At 39.8% G+C, this 18,953-nt stretch overlaps 1 protein-coding gene across 2 annotated transcripts in view; it reads right to left on the bottom strand.

Moving 5' to 3' along the window:
* The window catches only part of SMIM14 (small integral membrane protein 14), a 56,108-nt gene that overhangs the window by 26,071 nt on the left and 11,084 nt on the right, over positions 1 to 18,953 (bottom strand). For both annotated transcript variants that reach the window (XM_054729451.1, XM_008140231.3), the window contains exon 2: positions 1,782 to 1,891. In XM_054729451.1, the coding sequence (XP_054585426.1) occupies positions 1,782 to 1,856 (75 nt within the window). In that variant the 5' untranslated portion in view covers positions 1,857 to 1,891. The remainder of the gene's footprint in view (positions 1 to 1,781; positions 1,892 to 18,953) is intronic.

The raw sequence follows: 18,953 nt of genomic DNA, 5'->3' as shown, positions 1-18,953 counted from the left end.
CCTGGGAAAAGTGACTTAACCTCCCTTATCTCAGTTTCCTCATTTGTGAAAGGAAAACCTACATTAGATGCTTTCTATGGACTTAAAATAGCACCCAACTTCCTTCAAACTCTCCCCAATGTAACTTTTAGGAGTCTGAGGTATATCCTTGGAACCTCTTCTATGCACTTACAAACATATACTGACCTGCCCACCTCTCTCTCTAACTTCCAAAGGCATCTCTATGGTTTTCGCTAGCATTTCTCAGATACTTCTAAAACACTTCTTTTTGTATTTCTAGTAGTTTTTGCATTCTCTGTTGTTCAGGACATAAAGGTTTATATCTTTTTGATGAATTGGGATTTTTTGGCCAATATAATTCCCGTGTTCCATATCATTGTTTTGGCTTTGAATTATATTTTGTCTGAGATTTAGAGTGTCACATTCTTTTGGGAAAGCTTTTTCCCACTCCTTTATCATTTATCAAAAAATAGATCACTTTGGCTGCTGTAGTGAGACTGAACCTGAGGGGAGTGGGGTATGGCAAGAGGAGACCTATAAGGAGGCTAATTTTAATAATCCAGGCAAGAGATGATTATAGATTAGACCAGGATGTTGCATTGGAGGTGTGAGAAATGGCTAGGTTCTGGATATGTTTTTAAGGATATGTTTTGAGCTTAAAGGATTTGTTTCTGCATTAGCTATGGGGTTAGAAGAACAGAGTAAAAGATGACCTAAAAGTTGTTCCTAATATCACAGTAACTTGAAAAAAAATTTTGCCTTATATTTAAACTTAGAAATAAAAATTATCAGCTCTTTAACTTCATGAATACATAGGAGAAAGTATTTTTTAAAATATTCTTTCCTCAGACTCATCTATTTTTATATCAAGTTATCACAGATATTACATTGCCATTATATTTCTATATCCACAAGAGTAGGATTTAATTTGTAAGTTCTTAGTTTATTGCTTTCTCTCTAAGGCATTCTTGAGGATCATATGTCTCGTATATGCTGATTCTAAAAGAAATATCATTTACAAGAAATACACTTCTGGTCACTATATATAGACACCAAGTCAGCAGAAAACCTTATTAACTACCAACAATTCAAATATTTGAGCAAATGTTGGTGCCTGCCTTTAACTGGCCAACGACAATATACCTCTGTATAAGAGTATTCTAAAACAACAAAATGTTATAATGTATAACATAACAATATGCTTTATTGTTAATAATGGTTAAATTTCTTCTTTTGTACATAAAAAGTATAAAGTATAATGCATAAATAGCCCATATTTAAGCTTATAGGTCAGGAAAATCTTAAAAACACCAGAATTCAAATCTCCTTCAAAGTCTATAGACTACTATCCAAACAAAGTATGTTGGTCAGAAATCTGCCTCTGTTAAATAATTTGGATTTTGAAATGCTTTGCATAGAGATTTTTATTGTCATGCCATTTGAAGGAGTAGGATTTGAACTACATCATTAACAGAAACTGACTTCACAGCAATTTATCAGGTAAACAAGCTCCATATAGCTAATGACTATAGACAGAATGTTACCCAACCATGATGGGGAATTTCACTAACATAAATCTAACATAAATAAAGAAATTTGTTTTTATCTTTAATAAAATAATTGCTGGTAAGTATTTTAACCATAACTTACAACACTGTGGAATTTCAATTATGAAATAATTTTAGTGACCATCAGATGGAAATTTTTCCGTAACTTTTTCACAAAAACAGAGCAGAAGCAGTACAGTTCAGTTCTGAATAGGACTGTCCTGTTCATCTCACCAGATTGATCAGCCTTCTCATCGCATGCTCATGAGAGCAAACACATTCACAGGGATCGAATCCTCCTTCTGCCATGATTACCCAGCTTGATTTAACTTGACTGTTTAAATCTAGAAGAAGGAAAAAATATTGTAAGACTACCATTCAGAGTTACTTTTTCTCTTGAGCTATGAAAATTTCATATATTGTACAATTCAAAATAGTCTTTTTTAGTTCATATTTATTAATAACCTATATCTATGAATTTAGTACTAATCTTACATGAATTATATACCAGGTAGCTCATTCAGTTAGAATGTCATCCCGATACACCATGGTTATGGTTTCAAATCTTGGTCAGAGCACATAGGAGAATCAATGAATGCATAAATAAGTGGGAAAACAAATAGAACTTTCTCTCTCTCAAATCAACAAATAGAAAAAAAATTTTTAATGATAATGCAAAGTGTTCATCCCCGTGGTTCTGATTAAATAAGTGATAGTATAAGTACATCCTTTACAGCTGCTGAAAAGTATGAGGCAGATTTCTATGTGATGATTTGGGGAAATATTAAGTTAATACTGAGATGAAATCAATTGTAGAACAATCAGGATAACCTACTTCCCATCTGTTTTCTGAAGTAAGGATAAGTAGGGATTGAAAGGGTAAGTGGCGTCAGAGATAACCTGAGCTGAAAAGCCTAACTCTCCAGAAGTAGGAAACACCAAATATCAATTCTGACTACTTCCTAGTTCTGTCTGAGGCCACTCTGTGTCCACACCTTTCTTTGAAAATTGATTAGCCTTCATGTTAGAGAACTGACTATATATATCCAACACAGAAAACCCTGAAAGTAAATATAATCCATCCTTATACATAAAGTCACCCTTGAAAGCTTGTTTCTCAACTATCTTTTCAAATTGTCCATAAGGGAACAAAAGGGCTCAGACTGCTGGTGTGATATAAGCAAGTGTCCACTTACAAATACTGGTCCTTCCTTCCTCCCTATCTGTGCCTCCCCAGGCCAATAAAATGTCAGTTAAAATTAAAAGATATTTTACTAAGATTTTTAAAAATGAAATTCAAATACTGAAGGGCTTAATACCTATCCAGTTCTGGAGCCTCTAAACACAGAAATGCTAAGAAAGTTCAGTAGGTCCTCCAGTAACAGTTTTGTTATAATGTTGATGAGAAGAAAAAAATTGACCCCCAGCAGGACCCACTGTCTGTACAAGCTCCCCCCATGTCTGCGTAGGTTTCCTCCCACATGCCAAAGATGTGCATGTCATGTGAACTGGCGTGTCTACATTTTCCCAGTCTGAGTGAGAGTGTGTGTGTGTGTGTGTGTGTCTGTCCCTGAGACGGAAAGGTGTCCTGTCCAGGGTGGATTCCAGCCTTGCACCCTGAGTTGTGGAGAGAAGCTCTGGCCACCCGCCATCCTGAAGTAGAATAAGCAGGCTAGAAAAGAAAATTATCTTATTGACCTAACTGGTTTGGCTCAGTGGATAGAGCATCGGCCTGCGGACTGAAGGGTCCCAGGTTCGGTTCTGGTCAAGGGCATGTACCTGGTTGCGGGCACATCCCCAGTGGGGGGTGTGCAAGAGGCAGCTGATTGATGTTTCTCTCCCACCAATGTTTCTAACTCTCTATCCCTCTCCCTTCCTCTCTGTAAAAAATCAATAAAATATATATATTTTTAAATTATCTTATTTGTTTTTATTCATCTTTTTTAAAAATATATTTTTATTGATATCAGAGAGGAAGAGAAAGGGAAAGAGAAACATCATAAAAACATCAATGATGAAAGAGAATCATTGATCAGCTGCCTCCTGTACGCCCCTACTGGGGATCGAGCCATGTGCCCTTGACCAGAATCGAACCCAGGACCCTTCAGTCCACAGGCCAACGCTCTATCCACTGAGCCAAACAGGCAAGGGCTATTCATCTTTCTTAAATGTCTGTACAGCTCACTTTTATTTCAATGTTTAATATTAGAAGTGTTTTGTGTCTTTATATAGTAGTTTGGTCATGTTTCTGTGACCAGAAATATGCCATAGGAACTTAACTCTTATTTATATGTTAGCCTATGGAAAACTGGTTTCTTTATACATCACTTCACTGACAGTCACAGTTTCCAAGAACCCATCAATGATATTAAGTGAGGAATTACTGTACTAGCAAACTGACTTTTATAAAGAAAGGGAGATGTGTTATCACCCATTTAAAAAAAATTTTTTTTAAACCCACACAGTTTAAGGGCAGGAACCGATCTTAGTCATCAGTCTGTCTGTAAACACCTCCCTCATTGAGTAAGCCACAGCAATGAATAAATATTTACTGATTTTTGCCAAGGTTTATTTTCTCTGTGTCTATATATGCCAGGAGCACATAAATCAACTAGAATTTTAAAGTATACATCAGTTTTAATTAGCCTTTCCAATAAAATAAGAAAATATATTCATAAATAAGACATTCCTCAATAGTGTTATTCTTCTATGGAATTTTCTTCATATAAACTTGAGCTGTTTTAAGTATTATTCAGTTTTCAGTTAAGAGTTTCCACTTAATAGTACTTTAAACAAATAGAATGCAAACAGTTCTTCTGGCTAGGATCTCAGCACACCAGCAGCTAAGCAAAAAACTTAACCAATCCCACCCCACATTTAAATCCCTTGATGCCGAGACATTATGAAGCTACTCTATCCAGGGCAAGACAGAACCGAGTTACTTAATCAGAATCCCAGTAAATCAGCCTAGAAGAGGCTCTGGACAGTAAGTAATCTAAAACAATGATTCTGCCCTGGCCTGTGTGGCTCAGTTGGTAGGTACAGGAGACAATCGATGTTTCTCATGTGCAGGAGGCAGCCGACTGGTATTTCTCTCTCACATCAGTATTTCTCTCCCTCTCCCTTCCTCTTTCTCTAAAATCAATAAAAACATTTAAATAAATAAATAAAAACAATACTTTTGCCTTTCACATTTCAGAGGAGTGTTCACCTCCCCAACATACATCCCTAATGTGAGAACAATTTATAATAATAAAAGCATAATATGCTAATTAGACCGGACATCTTTCCGGATGTCTTTCCGGATGAAGCCCAAGTCCTGGGTGCCTGCCAGTGGGCGGAGGGGAGCCCAAGTCCCGGGTGCCAGAGGGAAGCCAGTGCCGGCAGCCAGGGGAAGGAAGGCCTACTCTTGAATGAATTTCGTGCATTGGGCCTCTAGTGTTAAATAATACCACAGGCATGGGCTTGACCCTTGAAGACAACCATCTTTATTACTATCAGTTACAAAAGGCCTAAGTCATAAAAATATGAAACGTGCACAGAAAAATACTTCAAAATAAAAAAAAAATCTAGGAGAGGAAGTAGTGAAGTAAATATAGGCACAGATGAAAAAAAGATGAAACTGTTGATAATTATTCAAGTTAATAGGTATAAATATATATTCCTACATAATTTTACTTTGAAAATTTCCATTATAAGCATCTAACTTATGTATCAGTATTTTCCCATTATATTAATATGTGTGATACCAATCTTGGCCTAAATTAAGCAACAGTTTATAGGTGACGTTTCAGGCAGCATAAAGCACAAAATAAGTGGATACGTTTAAATCTCTCAAACCATCAACTCCTAAACTCTCAACCCAGAAAAGTAGTAAAATAGTGCACTCTGTATGCTGAGAGGACAAATACAATTCCCCATATCCCTCAGATCCGGTTCATTTTCTCCATTCACTACAACAAACCTTTCTTGGTAGAGTTCGGCTGTAATATGTCAGTCGAGTCATCCAGTTTCTATATGCGCTGAGGGAATTTTCCAGTGTTGTTAACTAAGTTATTGTCTGCTGTTAGAACCTTAAACACTTCAGCTCATGCTGGGTGGGTTTAATTTACTTTATGTCATCACTGGGGAATCAAATTTAATTGCCTGCTTACAACTTTAGAAGGAGTGAAAAAACAGATACTATAGTTTTGTTACAGTGTGCTTTCTAGAATTATGCTATGGAACTACATGCTTATATAGAGAATTGATTCCTTGGGAAATAAACTTCTTAAAAGTGGTTCTTAATTAGGCCAAACCCTCCTTGGAGGAAATAGTAAGATAGTAACATTATCAGTGATGTATATCTTTATCAGATCACTTGGAATCAGTGGTATCCCCCAAAGCACACAGAGTAAAATGAAAAATGTCAACCTTCCCATTCCTCTCTCCCCAGTTTTTCTCCCTTTCCCCCGAGGTACCACCTCAGTTAGCAGTCTGTTCTGAATAATACCAGGTGATTTTATATGTAATTACACCCTTAGAATTATATATACACATGTATCATCCTGGTGGATTTTATGAGATTATATTATACATGTTCTGCAACTTGCTTTTTCCTAACGTAAAAAGCTTTAGAGACCTTTCAATACATAAAGCTCTACCTCTCATTCTTTTTAATACTCCAAAACATGTACATACAATTTTAGCAAATCTTTAGTAGAGATTACTTAGGACCTTTCCAATTTTTTGTTAATATAATGTTATAGAAAAGTTTATGTGCCCATATTTCTGTAGAACAGGATACAAACAAAATTAAATCTCTAGATGGAAAGGCGTTTACTAAAAGTCTTTAGCAATTTTAATTCTATCAACAGCACACAGTACAAATTACAAATTGTACAGCATAGTAATTGCATTCAGTATCACTATTACTATCACTTATAGTGCAATTATATATGGATATACTAAAAAAAAAAAAATTTGTACCCTGGCTGGGTGGATCAGTTGGTTAGAGTGTCATCCCCATGTGCCAAGGTTGCAGGTTCGATCTCCAGTCAGGCTTTCTGTCTCTCCCCACCCCTCTAAAATCAATTTTAAAAAAATATTTTTGCCAGGATGTCAGGATCAAAAAATATATTTCATTGACTTTATTTCCTAATTCTAATAAGACTGTACAGCTTTCAAGTTTATTGGTATTTATATTTCTTATTTTTGAAACTCCTTTTGTTTCATTGATTTTAGCTCTTTATATTATTGACTATGAATCCATTGTTATATAATAATAACATTGAGAACTTTTTATAGGTTATTTTCTTCCCTTCCTTCTAGATGGCGCCAAAACCAGATTAACAAGTGGCTCTTTTCACACATCTTTTTACTTAACTACCTTCTCAGACTATTAGCTAAAGAGTTAAGACAATTGCAAACCACAGAAAAATACATCTAAAATCCCAACAGGGCAAGAGAAAATAACAATGATAATATAAAATATTGTTTGGAAAGTGTTTTCACTTTCTGTAATTTTTTAACACATTGATTTCTTCCAGGAGGAACTGAAGGATAGTAACAAACCCTGAATTTTCTTTGACAATTTTACTTCAGCTCTTTTATTTTGGAGCTATTTTTTGTTGCCATAGTGGTTAAGGACTCACATGAAGGGGGGCGGAAATGTCTTCCAAACCATTAAAGATTTAGGGAGAAAGTGTTTATATGTTTGTGTGTGTGAGAGTTCATTTTGGTTCCTTGTATTACAGAAGAAATATGTGGTTTGGAATATATGCTTTTAAGAAACTATTATATTCTAAACTTCTTTTCTAAAAGAAGGAATATTTTATTAATAACTAGAGATAATAAAATTCCCAAAATATAATATAATGTAAGCATATATCTCAGATTATAAAAGTAATTTTCAAACAGGTTAGCTATTTTTGTAATACATTTCTTTTTTTTTTAATATATTTTAATTAATTTTTTACAGAGAGGAAGAGAGAGGGATAGAGAGTTAGAAACATCGATCAGCTGCCTCCTGCACACCACCTACTGGGGATGTGCCCGCAACCAAGGTACATGCCCTTGACCGGAATCGAACCTGGGACCCTTGAGTCCGCAGGCCGACGCTCTATCCACTGAGCCAAACCGGTTTTGGCAATACATTTCAAAATAGTATTTTAAAGGTGCTTTTTGTTGTTGTTAATCCTCACCAGAGAATATTTTTCCATTGATTTTTTGGAGAGAGTGAAAGGGAGGGGGAGAGACAGAGAGAAACACTGATGTGAGAGAGACACATCTAAATGGTTGGGTGGGGATTGAGCCTGCAACCGAGGTACAGGCCTTTGGCCAGAATCAAACCCGGAACACTTCAGTCTGCAGGCCAACGCTCTATCCACTGAGCCAAATGGCTTGGGCTAAAAGTGCTTTTAACACAAAATTCTTGGGAGAATCAGTCATGAATTTTTTTAAAGCAAATAATCCAAACATAAGATAGATTAGCCCACAATAGTTCTCACATTAATTTGGAATGGAACTAACATTACATGACTTTAGCCTAAGATGGCCTTACTTGCTTATTTCCTGCTTCACCAATGGCTAGTAAATTTCCTTCCAGTAGGTAAATATAACAGAAAGGAAAAAAAAATTAAAAGTCTACAATAGGACTAAGAATGATATGGTAGTGAGATGTGAGTAAAAGACAAGACCATAAAGATGATTAAAAATTAAGGGCCAGCCGAAACCGGTTTGGCTCAGTGGATAGAGCGTCAGCCTGCGGACTGAAGGGTCCCAGTTTCGATTCCGGTCAAGGGCATGTACCTTGGTTGCGGGCACATGCCCAGTAGGGGGTGTGCAGGAGGCAGCTGATCGATGATTCTCTCTCATCGATGTTTCTAACTCTCTATCCCTCTCTCTTCCTCTCTGTAAAAAAAATCAATAAAATATATATTTTTTAAAAAAATTAAGGGCCAGTAAGCAAAATGTAAATAAATCTCAAGTGTCTCAGAGACATAAGAGTTAAAATAGCCAAGAAAGTGTATAACATTTTTTTGAAATAGGTAAGGCCCAAGGAAAAAAGTGATTCCCAAAAGAGGAACTATAGCTAATTAAGAAACTTTTTTTAAAGGTCACTGTAAGTCATCTAAAACATGCAAATTAAAATGTGAACTTTCACCTAAAAACAAAACACAAAGTACAATGAAAGTTTCATCATACATTCCTAATTCTACAGTTTAACTGCTACAACCCCTCTGAAATGTAATTTTTATCAGGAATTAGAAAAATGTTCGTATCTGCATGTTATATGTGGCTTGCTTTAAAATACTCCAAAGACAAGGAAAGAGACACATCTTCCTTACAGAATTCCAAATACTAGTAGGTTTATCTCCTCCCCCAACCTTGAATGAGGACTCGACTTAGTGACTCATTTCTAAAGGACAGAATACAGAAAGAGAAGCTAACTATATAGTAGAGAAACCTAGCAAACACTACCTTAACCAAAAGATTGAGGTAAACATCATTAGTGATGTTATGTTCATATCATGTACTCTTTGATATGATGTGATGAGAAGGGCACTTCACCTCTGTGTATTCGTCTCAAAAACCATAACACCAAGTCAAATTATGAGAAAAATCATCAAACCCTAATTGAGGAGAATTCTACAATGGGCCTTATAAAGTGCACAAGGGCATCAAAAACAAGGAAGGCCTACAAAACTATCACAGACCAGAGGAGTTACAAAGCACACCAATACGACTTCCAGGTGATCCTAGGAAAGTCTATATACATAAAGCTCTCGAGGCGCCAATCAAACAGGTGTGTTTCAATCTGTCACTGCCGATCGTGAATTTGGTTGACACTTCTATTATAGAGAAAGGGCGAATAGTGATATTAAAATATTTCTTCTAATTAATTTCCTTTCAATGTGCACGAATTTGTGCACCAGGCCACTAGTAAATGATAAAAAGAAATAAGATTATTACTGACATTTTACTTAAGTCAGTAATACTGGGTAATGTACCATTAATTCCACAATCATCCATTGTTCTCCAGAAACATGTGGAGATTGCCCTCCCTGTGATTCTACCAAGAGACTTATAAATTAATTTTTATTTGAGGCAGAGCTAGATTTCTGTCCTTCTATGCAAGCATTCAATCCCTTTACATTTTATGACTTGGAGTCTCTGGTCCCTGCTGCCGAAGCTCCATTGTGGTGCCAACATAAACTGAATGCAAGACTTGAAAAGGTCCTTTCCTTTCTTTTTTAAACAAATCCTCCAATTCCCACCTCAAAATATAACCAAATGTCAGCTTATCCTGTACACACCTCCAATCCATTCCTTACTAAGAAAAAGAGAAACAGTCAGTTCTAAGAACCCAAAATCTGATTTGTCAACTTTATTCCTCCTTTATTTTTTTCAGAGTTGAATAATAAAAATATGTAGCCTTATTTAACCTCCTCACTTTTTTTTCCAATCTCTAGTTTCCTCTCTTCAATAAAGGTTAGTTCCCTGCTCCTGGTTCCAAGAGCAATATTACTAAGAAATTCATTTCCATCATAAGCAATGAGTCATAGATCCAGTATGCTCGATGTGAAATTCTTGTGGTTAAGGGAGAAAATATGTAGAATTACTATATGCTCAAAATTTAAACCTACATTTTTCTTTATTAATTATTCTACATTAAAATGATTATACTGGTTCTGTTAAGGTAATCAGATGATGTTTTTCTCCTTGTTTTCTTAATTGACTATACTACATTTTACTTTATGAATCAAATTATATATAGGGTGTGGTAAAAGTAGGTTTACAATTGTGAGTACACAAAACAGTTTATTCTTGTATTGCTATTTATTAACTATTGTATTATTTCCATATTAACAACTCTAGACTTACTTTTGCCCCACCCTTTATTTACATAATAAATATGTAAATTTATAAATATATGCAAACATTTATACATGTAAACAAAAGATTCTACACAAAGTAAATACTAAAGGTTGATGCCCAAACTTCCACACATGAAAACTGAAACAAAAATTTTTACCTATGGAGAGACGCTTGCAAATGGTCTAAAACATTAAGGATTTAGTATTTAAAAATAATTTAGAATTGATTGCCTCTGGAAAGGGGCTAGGACACAGAAGTAGTAATGAAACATTTCAAGGCACACCATTTGTATCTGAACTACTTATTAACTTTTTAAAAGAACTTCTTTTTTTTCTTTCTCTTTATTTATTTATTTTTTAGAGACAGGGTCTCACTATGTTGCCCAGGCTGGAGGGCAGTGGCTATTCAGAGGCGCACTCCCACTGCTGATCAGCACGGGAGCTTTGAGCTGCTCCCATTCACCCCTCCTTAGGCAACCTGGTGGTCCCCCGCTCCCGGGAGGTCACCACATTGATGCCGAACTTAGGGCGGACACCAGATGGGCATAGCGCACTACAGCCCAGAACTCCTGGGCCCAAGCCATCCGCCAGCCTCAGCCTCCCGAGTAGCTGGGACTACAGGCTGTCACCGCACCCGGCAAGAACAACTTCTTTTGAAGTAAGCTTCCTGTTCCCCCTACCAGAAGGGACAAATAATTATTTAAATTTTCTCTTGAACAGAATATGATACATTATCTTAACCCTCTATCTGACCCTCATTCCTAACTCAATTTGTTGGCTAGAGGTAATATGGTAAAGTAGATATCTTCTAAATTCTCTAAGTAAATGTGTAATAAAATGAACCAAATCTCATCATCAATGAGAAATGACCAAATATAAACAGACCACACAATGGAAACTTCTGAAGTTGGCCTTTGCCCTAAATCTGAGGTAATCATTCTTTGCAAAATCTATTTTCAAAGTGTTAGGTCTGACCAAATAATCAAATCAATAACCCCTTCCCTGGGAAACTGACCTTTATTGATTTCAGAAAGGAAGGGAGAGGAAGAGAGAGCTAGAAACATCAATGAGAGAATCACTGACTGGCTGCCTCCTGCATGCCCCCTACCAGGGATCGAGCCCACAACCTGGGCATGTGCCCTTGACCAGAATCGAACCCAGAACCCTTCAGTCTATAGGCCGATGCTGTATTCACTGAGCCAAACTGGATAGGGTGGAAACTGTCCTTTTAGATCATTTCGAAACCAACATTCCCTTTCACTTAGACCACATTCCATTTGCTAAGACCAGTACCTTTCCCCTCTGGACTTGCCCAGAATCCAGCCAGAAAAAGCCTGCCTGGAGTCCTTTAAAATCTCTGACTCCCAGTCCCTGGGTGCTGATGCCATTTTGGGGCTCAGCCCATCTGGTCTCCAGATGACCTAATAAATTTATAATCCCTTACCACTTTGGCCTGATGCATTTCTTCTTTGGCGACCCTAATATTTGGTGCCAAAAACCCCGGGGGTTTCACGGAGAAAAGGAGCCATCACCCAGGCTTCAGTCACCCCGAATTTGCTACTCAGAGAGCACTAGGCAGCGGCTGCTCGACCTGGGCTTATCTCCAAATCCAACTCGGGTGACATGATTGCCAACTTTGATTAGGCCTTCCTCCCTTATAGCCCTCCCGAACCAGCCCAAAGAGGATGTGGAATGGGGAACCCTCCTTCCCATTGCTAATCTCCTCTCCCCTGCACTCAACACCAGTTCATTTAATCTCCGGTTAAGTAACAATTGGATCACCCTTCAGATTTCTTTTTTTTTTTTTAATATATTTTATTGATTTTTTACAGAGAGGAAGGGAGAGGGATAGAGAGTTAGAAACATCGATCAGCTGCCTCATGCACACTCCCTACTATGTGCCCGCAACCAAGATACATGTCCTTGACTGGAATCGAACCTGGGACCCTTGGGTCTGCAGGCCGACACTCTATCCACTGAGCCAAACCAGTTAGGGCTACCCTTCGGATTTCTGATTTGCTGTTTCCCGTCTCAAAGAAAGACCTAGCACTAGGCCAGAAATCTTCTCCAGTCCAGCCTCTGGATCAGACCGTTTTCCTCTCTCTCTGGAGTCTGACTAGACGGTGGGGACGTCCTCCTGGCTTCGCCCTCCTGGCCTCCCGGGTCTCCCTTTGTTGCTTACATCCTCTTCCTAATTTACACCATGGGAATTGTTTTTCCGTCACCCCTCCCTGCAAAAAACACTTCTCTGGGATGTCTCCTCCATAATCTTTTTTTTTTTTTTTTTTTAACATTGATCAGTTGCCTCCTGCACACCCCCTACTGGGGATGTGCCCACAACCAAGGTACATGCCCTCGACCGGAATCAAACCTGGGACCCTTCAGTCCACAGGCCGATGCTCTATCCACTGAGCCAAACTGGTTAGGGCTCCTCTGTAATCTTAACACACTTGGCCTTTCCCACAGAGGTCCCGCCAAAGCACCTTATTGTAATATTCCCTGGCCACAACATAAATTAGACAGTGACTCACACTGGCCCGAGAATGGAACTTACGATTTAACAGTCCCTGGGACTTAGACAATTTCTGTTACCACAATGGGAAATGGTCAGAGATCCCCTACACTCCGCAATCATCCTTCTCTGTCAAACTTGCTCTACTTATCAAATCCTACTTCTCCACTCAAAGCCCCCTTCTGCCAACGCAGGACCTTTCCACCCTGAGGCTTCTGATCCTTCCTTCTCCGACCTGTCAGGTCCCTCATCCCTCCCTTTGACCCTTCCGATCACTTGGTTCTCTGTTCCCTTGTAGGTCCCCCAAATCCACCTCATGTCCCTCCTCCGACTGCCCCGCTGTCTTCAGACTCCATCTCTTTGTCCACCTCCTCAGCCTCCTTACCGAGCACCCTTCTGACTCATTCCCAGGCAACCCAGCCTCCAGCCCCCGTCCTTCCCTCCCGAGAGGTAGCCGGGGCCAATGGTATTGTCTGAGTACACATTTTCCATGTCTGACCTCGCACAGATTGAGAGGTGTCTTGGGTCTTTTTCCACTGACCTGACCACCTTTACTAAGGAATCTGAGTACCTGACCCCACCCTATGACCTGACCTGGCATAACATTTACATCATCCTGTCCTCCTCTCTAACCCCAGAGGAGGAGTGCCTCTGGCTAGCAGCTCAGGACTATGCCGATGCCCTCCATAGACAGGACACGGTGGCAAACCAGGTTGGTGCTGACGCAGTCCCCCAAACTGATCCGAGATGGGACTATCAGGTCAATTCTCCAGCATGCCGGCTCCATAGCCATATGATCACCTGTTTCATTGCCAGACTCAAAAAGGCTGCCTCTAAGACAGTCAACTATGACAAACTTAACAGGATCACTCAAGGTTCTGACAAAAACCCAGCTCTCTTCCTCTCCCATCTCACAGAGGCCTTGCAGAAATTTACCACCTTAGACCTCACCTTCCCAGGGGGAACCCTTCTTCTGAACACCCATTTTATATCTCAATCAGCCCCTGACATACACCACAAACTCTGAAAAATAGACACAGGTCCACAAACCCCTGAAAGAGACCTCGTAACCTGGCCTTTAAGGTCTTTAATAATAGAGATGAGGAGACCCAAATCCCAAAACAAAGGCAAGATCAGGCCAAGACTGAGGCCAGGAGGAGGCCTTTCAGCTCCTAGGCACTATTCTCACAACCCCAAACGAAGTGCCGGTCCTCCAACCAAGGGAGGGGCTAAGCCTCCTCCGGGCCTATGCTTCAAATGGGACAAGGAGGGACACAGGCCCAGTCCTGCCCAAACCTGAGACCCCCACCTGGGCCCTGTCCAAGGTGTGGAAGGGAAGGCCACTGCAAATTAGACTATAGTCTGGCCTCTCCAGGTCAGACCTCAGCCAGTCCAGCAAAGCCACCCTCTGGATCTCCTGGGAATGGCCACCAAAGACTGAAGCTGCCCAGGCCCTGATAGGGCCTCACAGACTTACATCACTAGGACAGAGCCTCAGGTAATGATTGTGGTGGCAGGTAAGCCCATCTCCTTTCTAATTGACACTGGGGCCAATTATTTTGCCCTCCGGGGTTAGATTAGTCTCACAGCCATTAACCACTTCACCTCTACACTGCATCTTACTAAATACCCCCTTTATCCACTCTTTTCTCATTCTATCCCAGTGCCCAACAGGGCTACCGTGTATTCCCCCATAAAGCCCAGTTGTCCCAAACCACAGTCACCTACCTCATTTCACTCTCACCCCACAAAGTCAAACCATTAACTTAGGCCATAAACACCTTATCTCCTCCATGACTGTCCCCTCCTCTAGACAAGATATAGTTTCCTTTCTCGGGCTCACTGGTACTTTCTCCTCTGGGTTCCCAACTTTGGTCTTCTCGCAAGGCCCCTCTATGATGCGTGAGGAAGGGACCCCAAGGCCAGCATTCTCACCCCCTTTAATGGTCTAAAAAACTGCTCTCACCTCAGAGCCTTCTCACCCCCCTTCCCAAAGAACTTACTTTACTGTAAAACCGAAAACACTTAACAGTCTTGCTACTATCAGAAGCTGAACTCATTATCACCCAAACCTTAGCATGTTATCTCTAAAGAAAATGTGGCAGTTTTAAATCCAAGTAGCTGGTGGCCTGGAAACTACAGTCCTAGAACAGGCTGTGGTGTCTGCTTCTCCCCCAGCCCCACACCGCCTTTTCTCCAGCTTCATATGCCTATACATAATTTTCCAAAGTCTTTGGTAACTTAAAAGCTTTGAAGCATTGCTGGGTTAAATGACATACATTTAAATATAGCAAGTTTTAAGTTCACCTGATTTTACCTTTTGTTAAAGAAAATCCATAAACTAGATTTGGAACTGTTAATGTAATGTGCTTTGTTGAAGGTGTGTTTCTTGAAAGTGAGTGTGTTTATAAATGTCAATCTAAGAAATGCTGGTTGTTTACTTTTTGGTTATCACTGGAGAATTAAGGTTTCTAAGAGTTAAGAAATATAATTAAATTGGAAAAAAATTGTATGGGTTTGGTAATAGAAGGCATGAGGCATAGATATGCATTATAAAGGAAAAAGAAAGTACGTTAAAATTGTAAGAGATTTTGTGAAAGTTGTAAAAAGGTTTATGAAAATTATAGAAGGTTTGTAGGGAGAAATGTTAAAAGGAAGTAATATAAATGACACAGGCCAGTAAGCCAGGAGAAGCAGAATAGGAAAACTGAGATATTTAAACAGCAGTTTGCAGCCATCTAGAAAATCTAGATGCCAAGCAGTCTGCAATCATCTAGTAAATCCTATCTTCCCTAAACCAAGGACATTTAAGACATTTATGGTTTGACCCTAGCCATTCTGGCTCAGTGGATACAGTGTCAGCCTGTGGACCAAAGGGTCCTGGGTTTAATTCCAGTCAAAAGCATGTACTTCATTTGCAGGCTCAATCCCCAGCCCCAAGTCGGGGCCATGCAGGAGGCAACCAATGGATATCTTTCTCTCACATCAATGTTTCTCTCTCTCTGTCTCCCTTCCTTCCACTCTCTCTAAAAATCAATGGGAAAAAATATCCTCTGGTGAGGATTATCAACAACAAAAAAAGAGTAAATGGTTTGCATTTTTCCTCCCCAACCAGAGGGTAAATAGCTTAAATCAACCAACTCAGGGAGCCAATAGTGGAAATCCAATTAGTGCCTTTGCCAACAACACCCAAGTACAAAAAAGTTAAGAGAATAAATCTTATTTTGGTATATTAAAACAGTTTAATAAATTATGTATTTTTCTCCCTACCTATCCCTCTAGAATTTGGCAATTCTTATTGAGTGGATCATGGCAATGTTTCTTTGCATGAATTCAGTAAGACTACTTTCCAATTGTGGTTTTATTAACCAAGATTTTGACTGGAATGTCATGCCTGAAAAAAATGTGCCTGGATTCGGGGCACCACAAGAAAGCACTCTCAAAACTGATTGAAGCCAATCAAAAGCCACTTGCAAGAAAAAGCCTGGGGTGAGAAACCAAGATGGTGGCATAAGTAAACACCTACACTGCTGCCTTGCACAACAATTTCAAAACTACAACTAAAAGACAAAACGGACATATTCCACAACCACAGAAGGCTGGCTGAGTGGAAATTCTACAACTAGAAGGAAAGAGAAAAGCACACTGAGACTCACAGGAGCTGCAGAAGGCAGAGGCACAGAGGTGCGTGCATGGAGAGGGCTGGCAACTGAGTATGCGGCTGGCTTTCTCAATCGGGAGAGAGACAAAAGCTCCCGACTGCTCTGAACTCCAGTTCCGGATGAGACTCTGGGGTCCCAGACTCACACGGGGAGAAACTGGACTGTCAGGAAAGAGGAAAGCTCACTGGGACTCAGAGGAACTGCGGAAGGTAGAGGTACGGAGGCGTGCGCGTGGAGAGTGCTGACAACTTGAGTACGCGGCTGGCTTTCTCAATTGGGAGGAAGACAAAAGCTCCCAACTGCTCTGAATTCCAGTTCCGGGCAAGATTCTGGGGATGCAGACTCATACGGGGAGAAACTGGACTGTCTGGCAGCGGGCGAAACTCGAGGGCGGCTTTCTCTCAGAGGTGCTTGCAGTGATTACCATGGGACACTGAAACCCAGGGGCCTCTTAGGGCAGGGCTAACGGGAAACCAGTGCTGTCTGCTCCACCCTGAGACTCCGCCCCATCCAAGCTGAGCACAGAGGCTTTTGCAAGTCTTGTCTCATAAGGGTGTCTCCAGCACAGAAGTTCTCCCAGAGTAAACACAGCTGATCCTCACAGCCAATTGACCTGGAGGTCAATTCCTCCCAGTGATACCAACAACAATTAAGGCTTAACTACAACAAGACTGTGCACACAGCCCACAAAGGGGTTCATTAAGAGTGTCCACCTCAGGTAACTGGGGAGGCTGAGCCACTGGGCCCTATAAAACACCTAGCACACAAAGTCACTCTATCAACTCAGGGAAGCAGCCAAAAGGTGGAGACAAAGAAACAGGTCACAAATGAAAGAAATGGAGGAAAGCAAATGACTAGATATAGAGTTCAAAATCACGGTTATAAGATTTTTGAAGAATTTTCTAGAAAAGGCTGATAAATTTAGCGAGACCCTCAAGGATATGAAAAAGGACCAACTAGAAATTAAGCATACACTGACTGAAATTAAAAATAATATACAGAGATCCAACAGCAGACTAGAGGATTGCAAGAATCAAGTCAAAGATATGAAATACAAAGAAGCAAAAAACACCCAAATGGAAAAGCAAAAAGAAAAAAGAATCCAAAAATATGAAGATAGTGTAAGGAGCCTCTGGGACAACTTCAAGTGTACCAACATCCGAATTATGGGGGTCGCAGAAGAAGAGAGAGAGCAAGATACTGAAAACCTATTTGAAGAAATAGTGACCGAAAACTTCCCCAAGGACCACACCAAGACACATCATAATTAAAATGCCAAAAGCAAAAGACAAAGAGAGAATATTAAAAGCAGCAAGAGAAAAACAGTTAGTTACCTACAAGGGAGCATCCATATGATTATCAGCTGATTTCTCAACAGAAACTATGCAGGCTAGACAGGAGTGGCAAGAAATATTCCAAGTGATGAATAGCAAGAACCTACAATCAAGATTACTCTACCCAGCAAAGCTATCATTCAGAATTGAAGGTCAGATAAAGAGCTTTACAGATAAGAAAAAGCTAAAGGAGTTCATCACCGCCAAACCAGTATTATATGAAATGCTGAAAGGTATTCTTTAAGAAGAGGAAGAAGAAAAAGGTAAAGATAAAAATTATGAACAAATACATATCTATCAACAATTGAATCTAAAAATCAAGTGAATAAAAAATCTGATGAACAGAATAAACTGGTAAATATAACAGAATCAGGGGCATAGAAAGGGAGTGGACTGACAATTCTCAGGGGGGAAAGGGTGTGGGGGGTGCGGGAAGAGACTGGACAAAAATCATACACCTGTGGATACAGTGGGGGGGGTAATAGCAGAGGGTGGGGTGGGAAATGGGTGGAGGGGAGCTCTGGGGGGAAAAAAGAGGAACAATTGTAATAATCTAAACAATAAAGATTTATTTTTTAAAAAATAAAGAAAAAGCCTGGTACCTTGCTTGATTATATGGTTCATGACAGTTTTTTCAGTCTGGCCTAGTCAGGGATGCCACCCAAAAATTAACAGAAAGAGCCTCATAGATTAGAGAACATTAATCAAATTCATGGGACTATTGGCTAAAGAATATAAATTGGACCACTTTTGAACCTTCACCAACCAGTCTCTCAGGGAAATCATGTTGCTATAACCCCTCACTCCAACCATGAGGAATCTATACAGTGCTCCAGCCAACTACAATCAAAGTCCATCTGCTTATGATCTAAATGACCCCCCCTCAACAGGAAGCACGGAAGCAATGACCTCTGACCCTATTCCATAAAATCAAAAGGCTGGAATAGGTCTGATCAAATAATTGAACTGACACCCCCGGCCCCGGGAAACTGACCTTTAAGATCATTTCGCAACCAACATTCCCTTTCACTTAGACCACA

This window comes from Eptesicus fuscus, chromosome 2 (genome assembly GCF_027574615.1).
Source record: "Eptesicus fuscus isolate TK198812 chromosome 2, DD_ASM_mEF_20220401, whole genome shotgun sequence".
Lineage (NCBI taxonomy): Eukaryota > Metazoa > Chordata > Mammalia > Chiroptera > Vespertilionidae > Eptesicus > Eptesicus fuscus.
The sequence above is the reverse complement of the archived record's forward strand: the minus strand, read 5'-3'. Positions and strand labels throughout refer to the sequence as shown.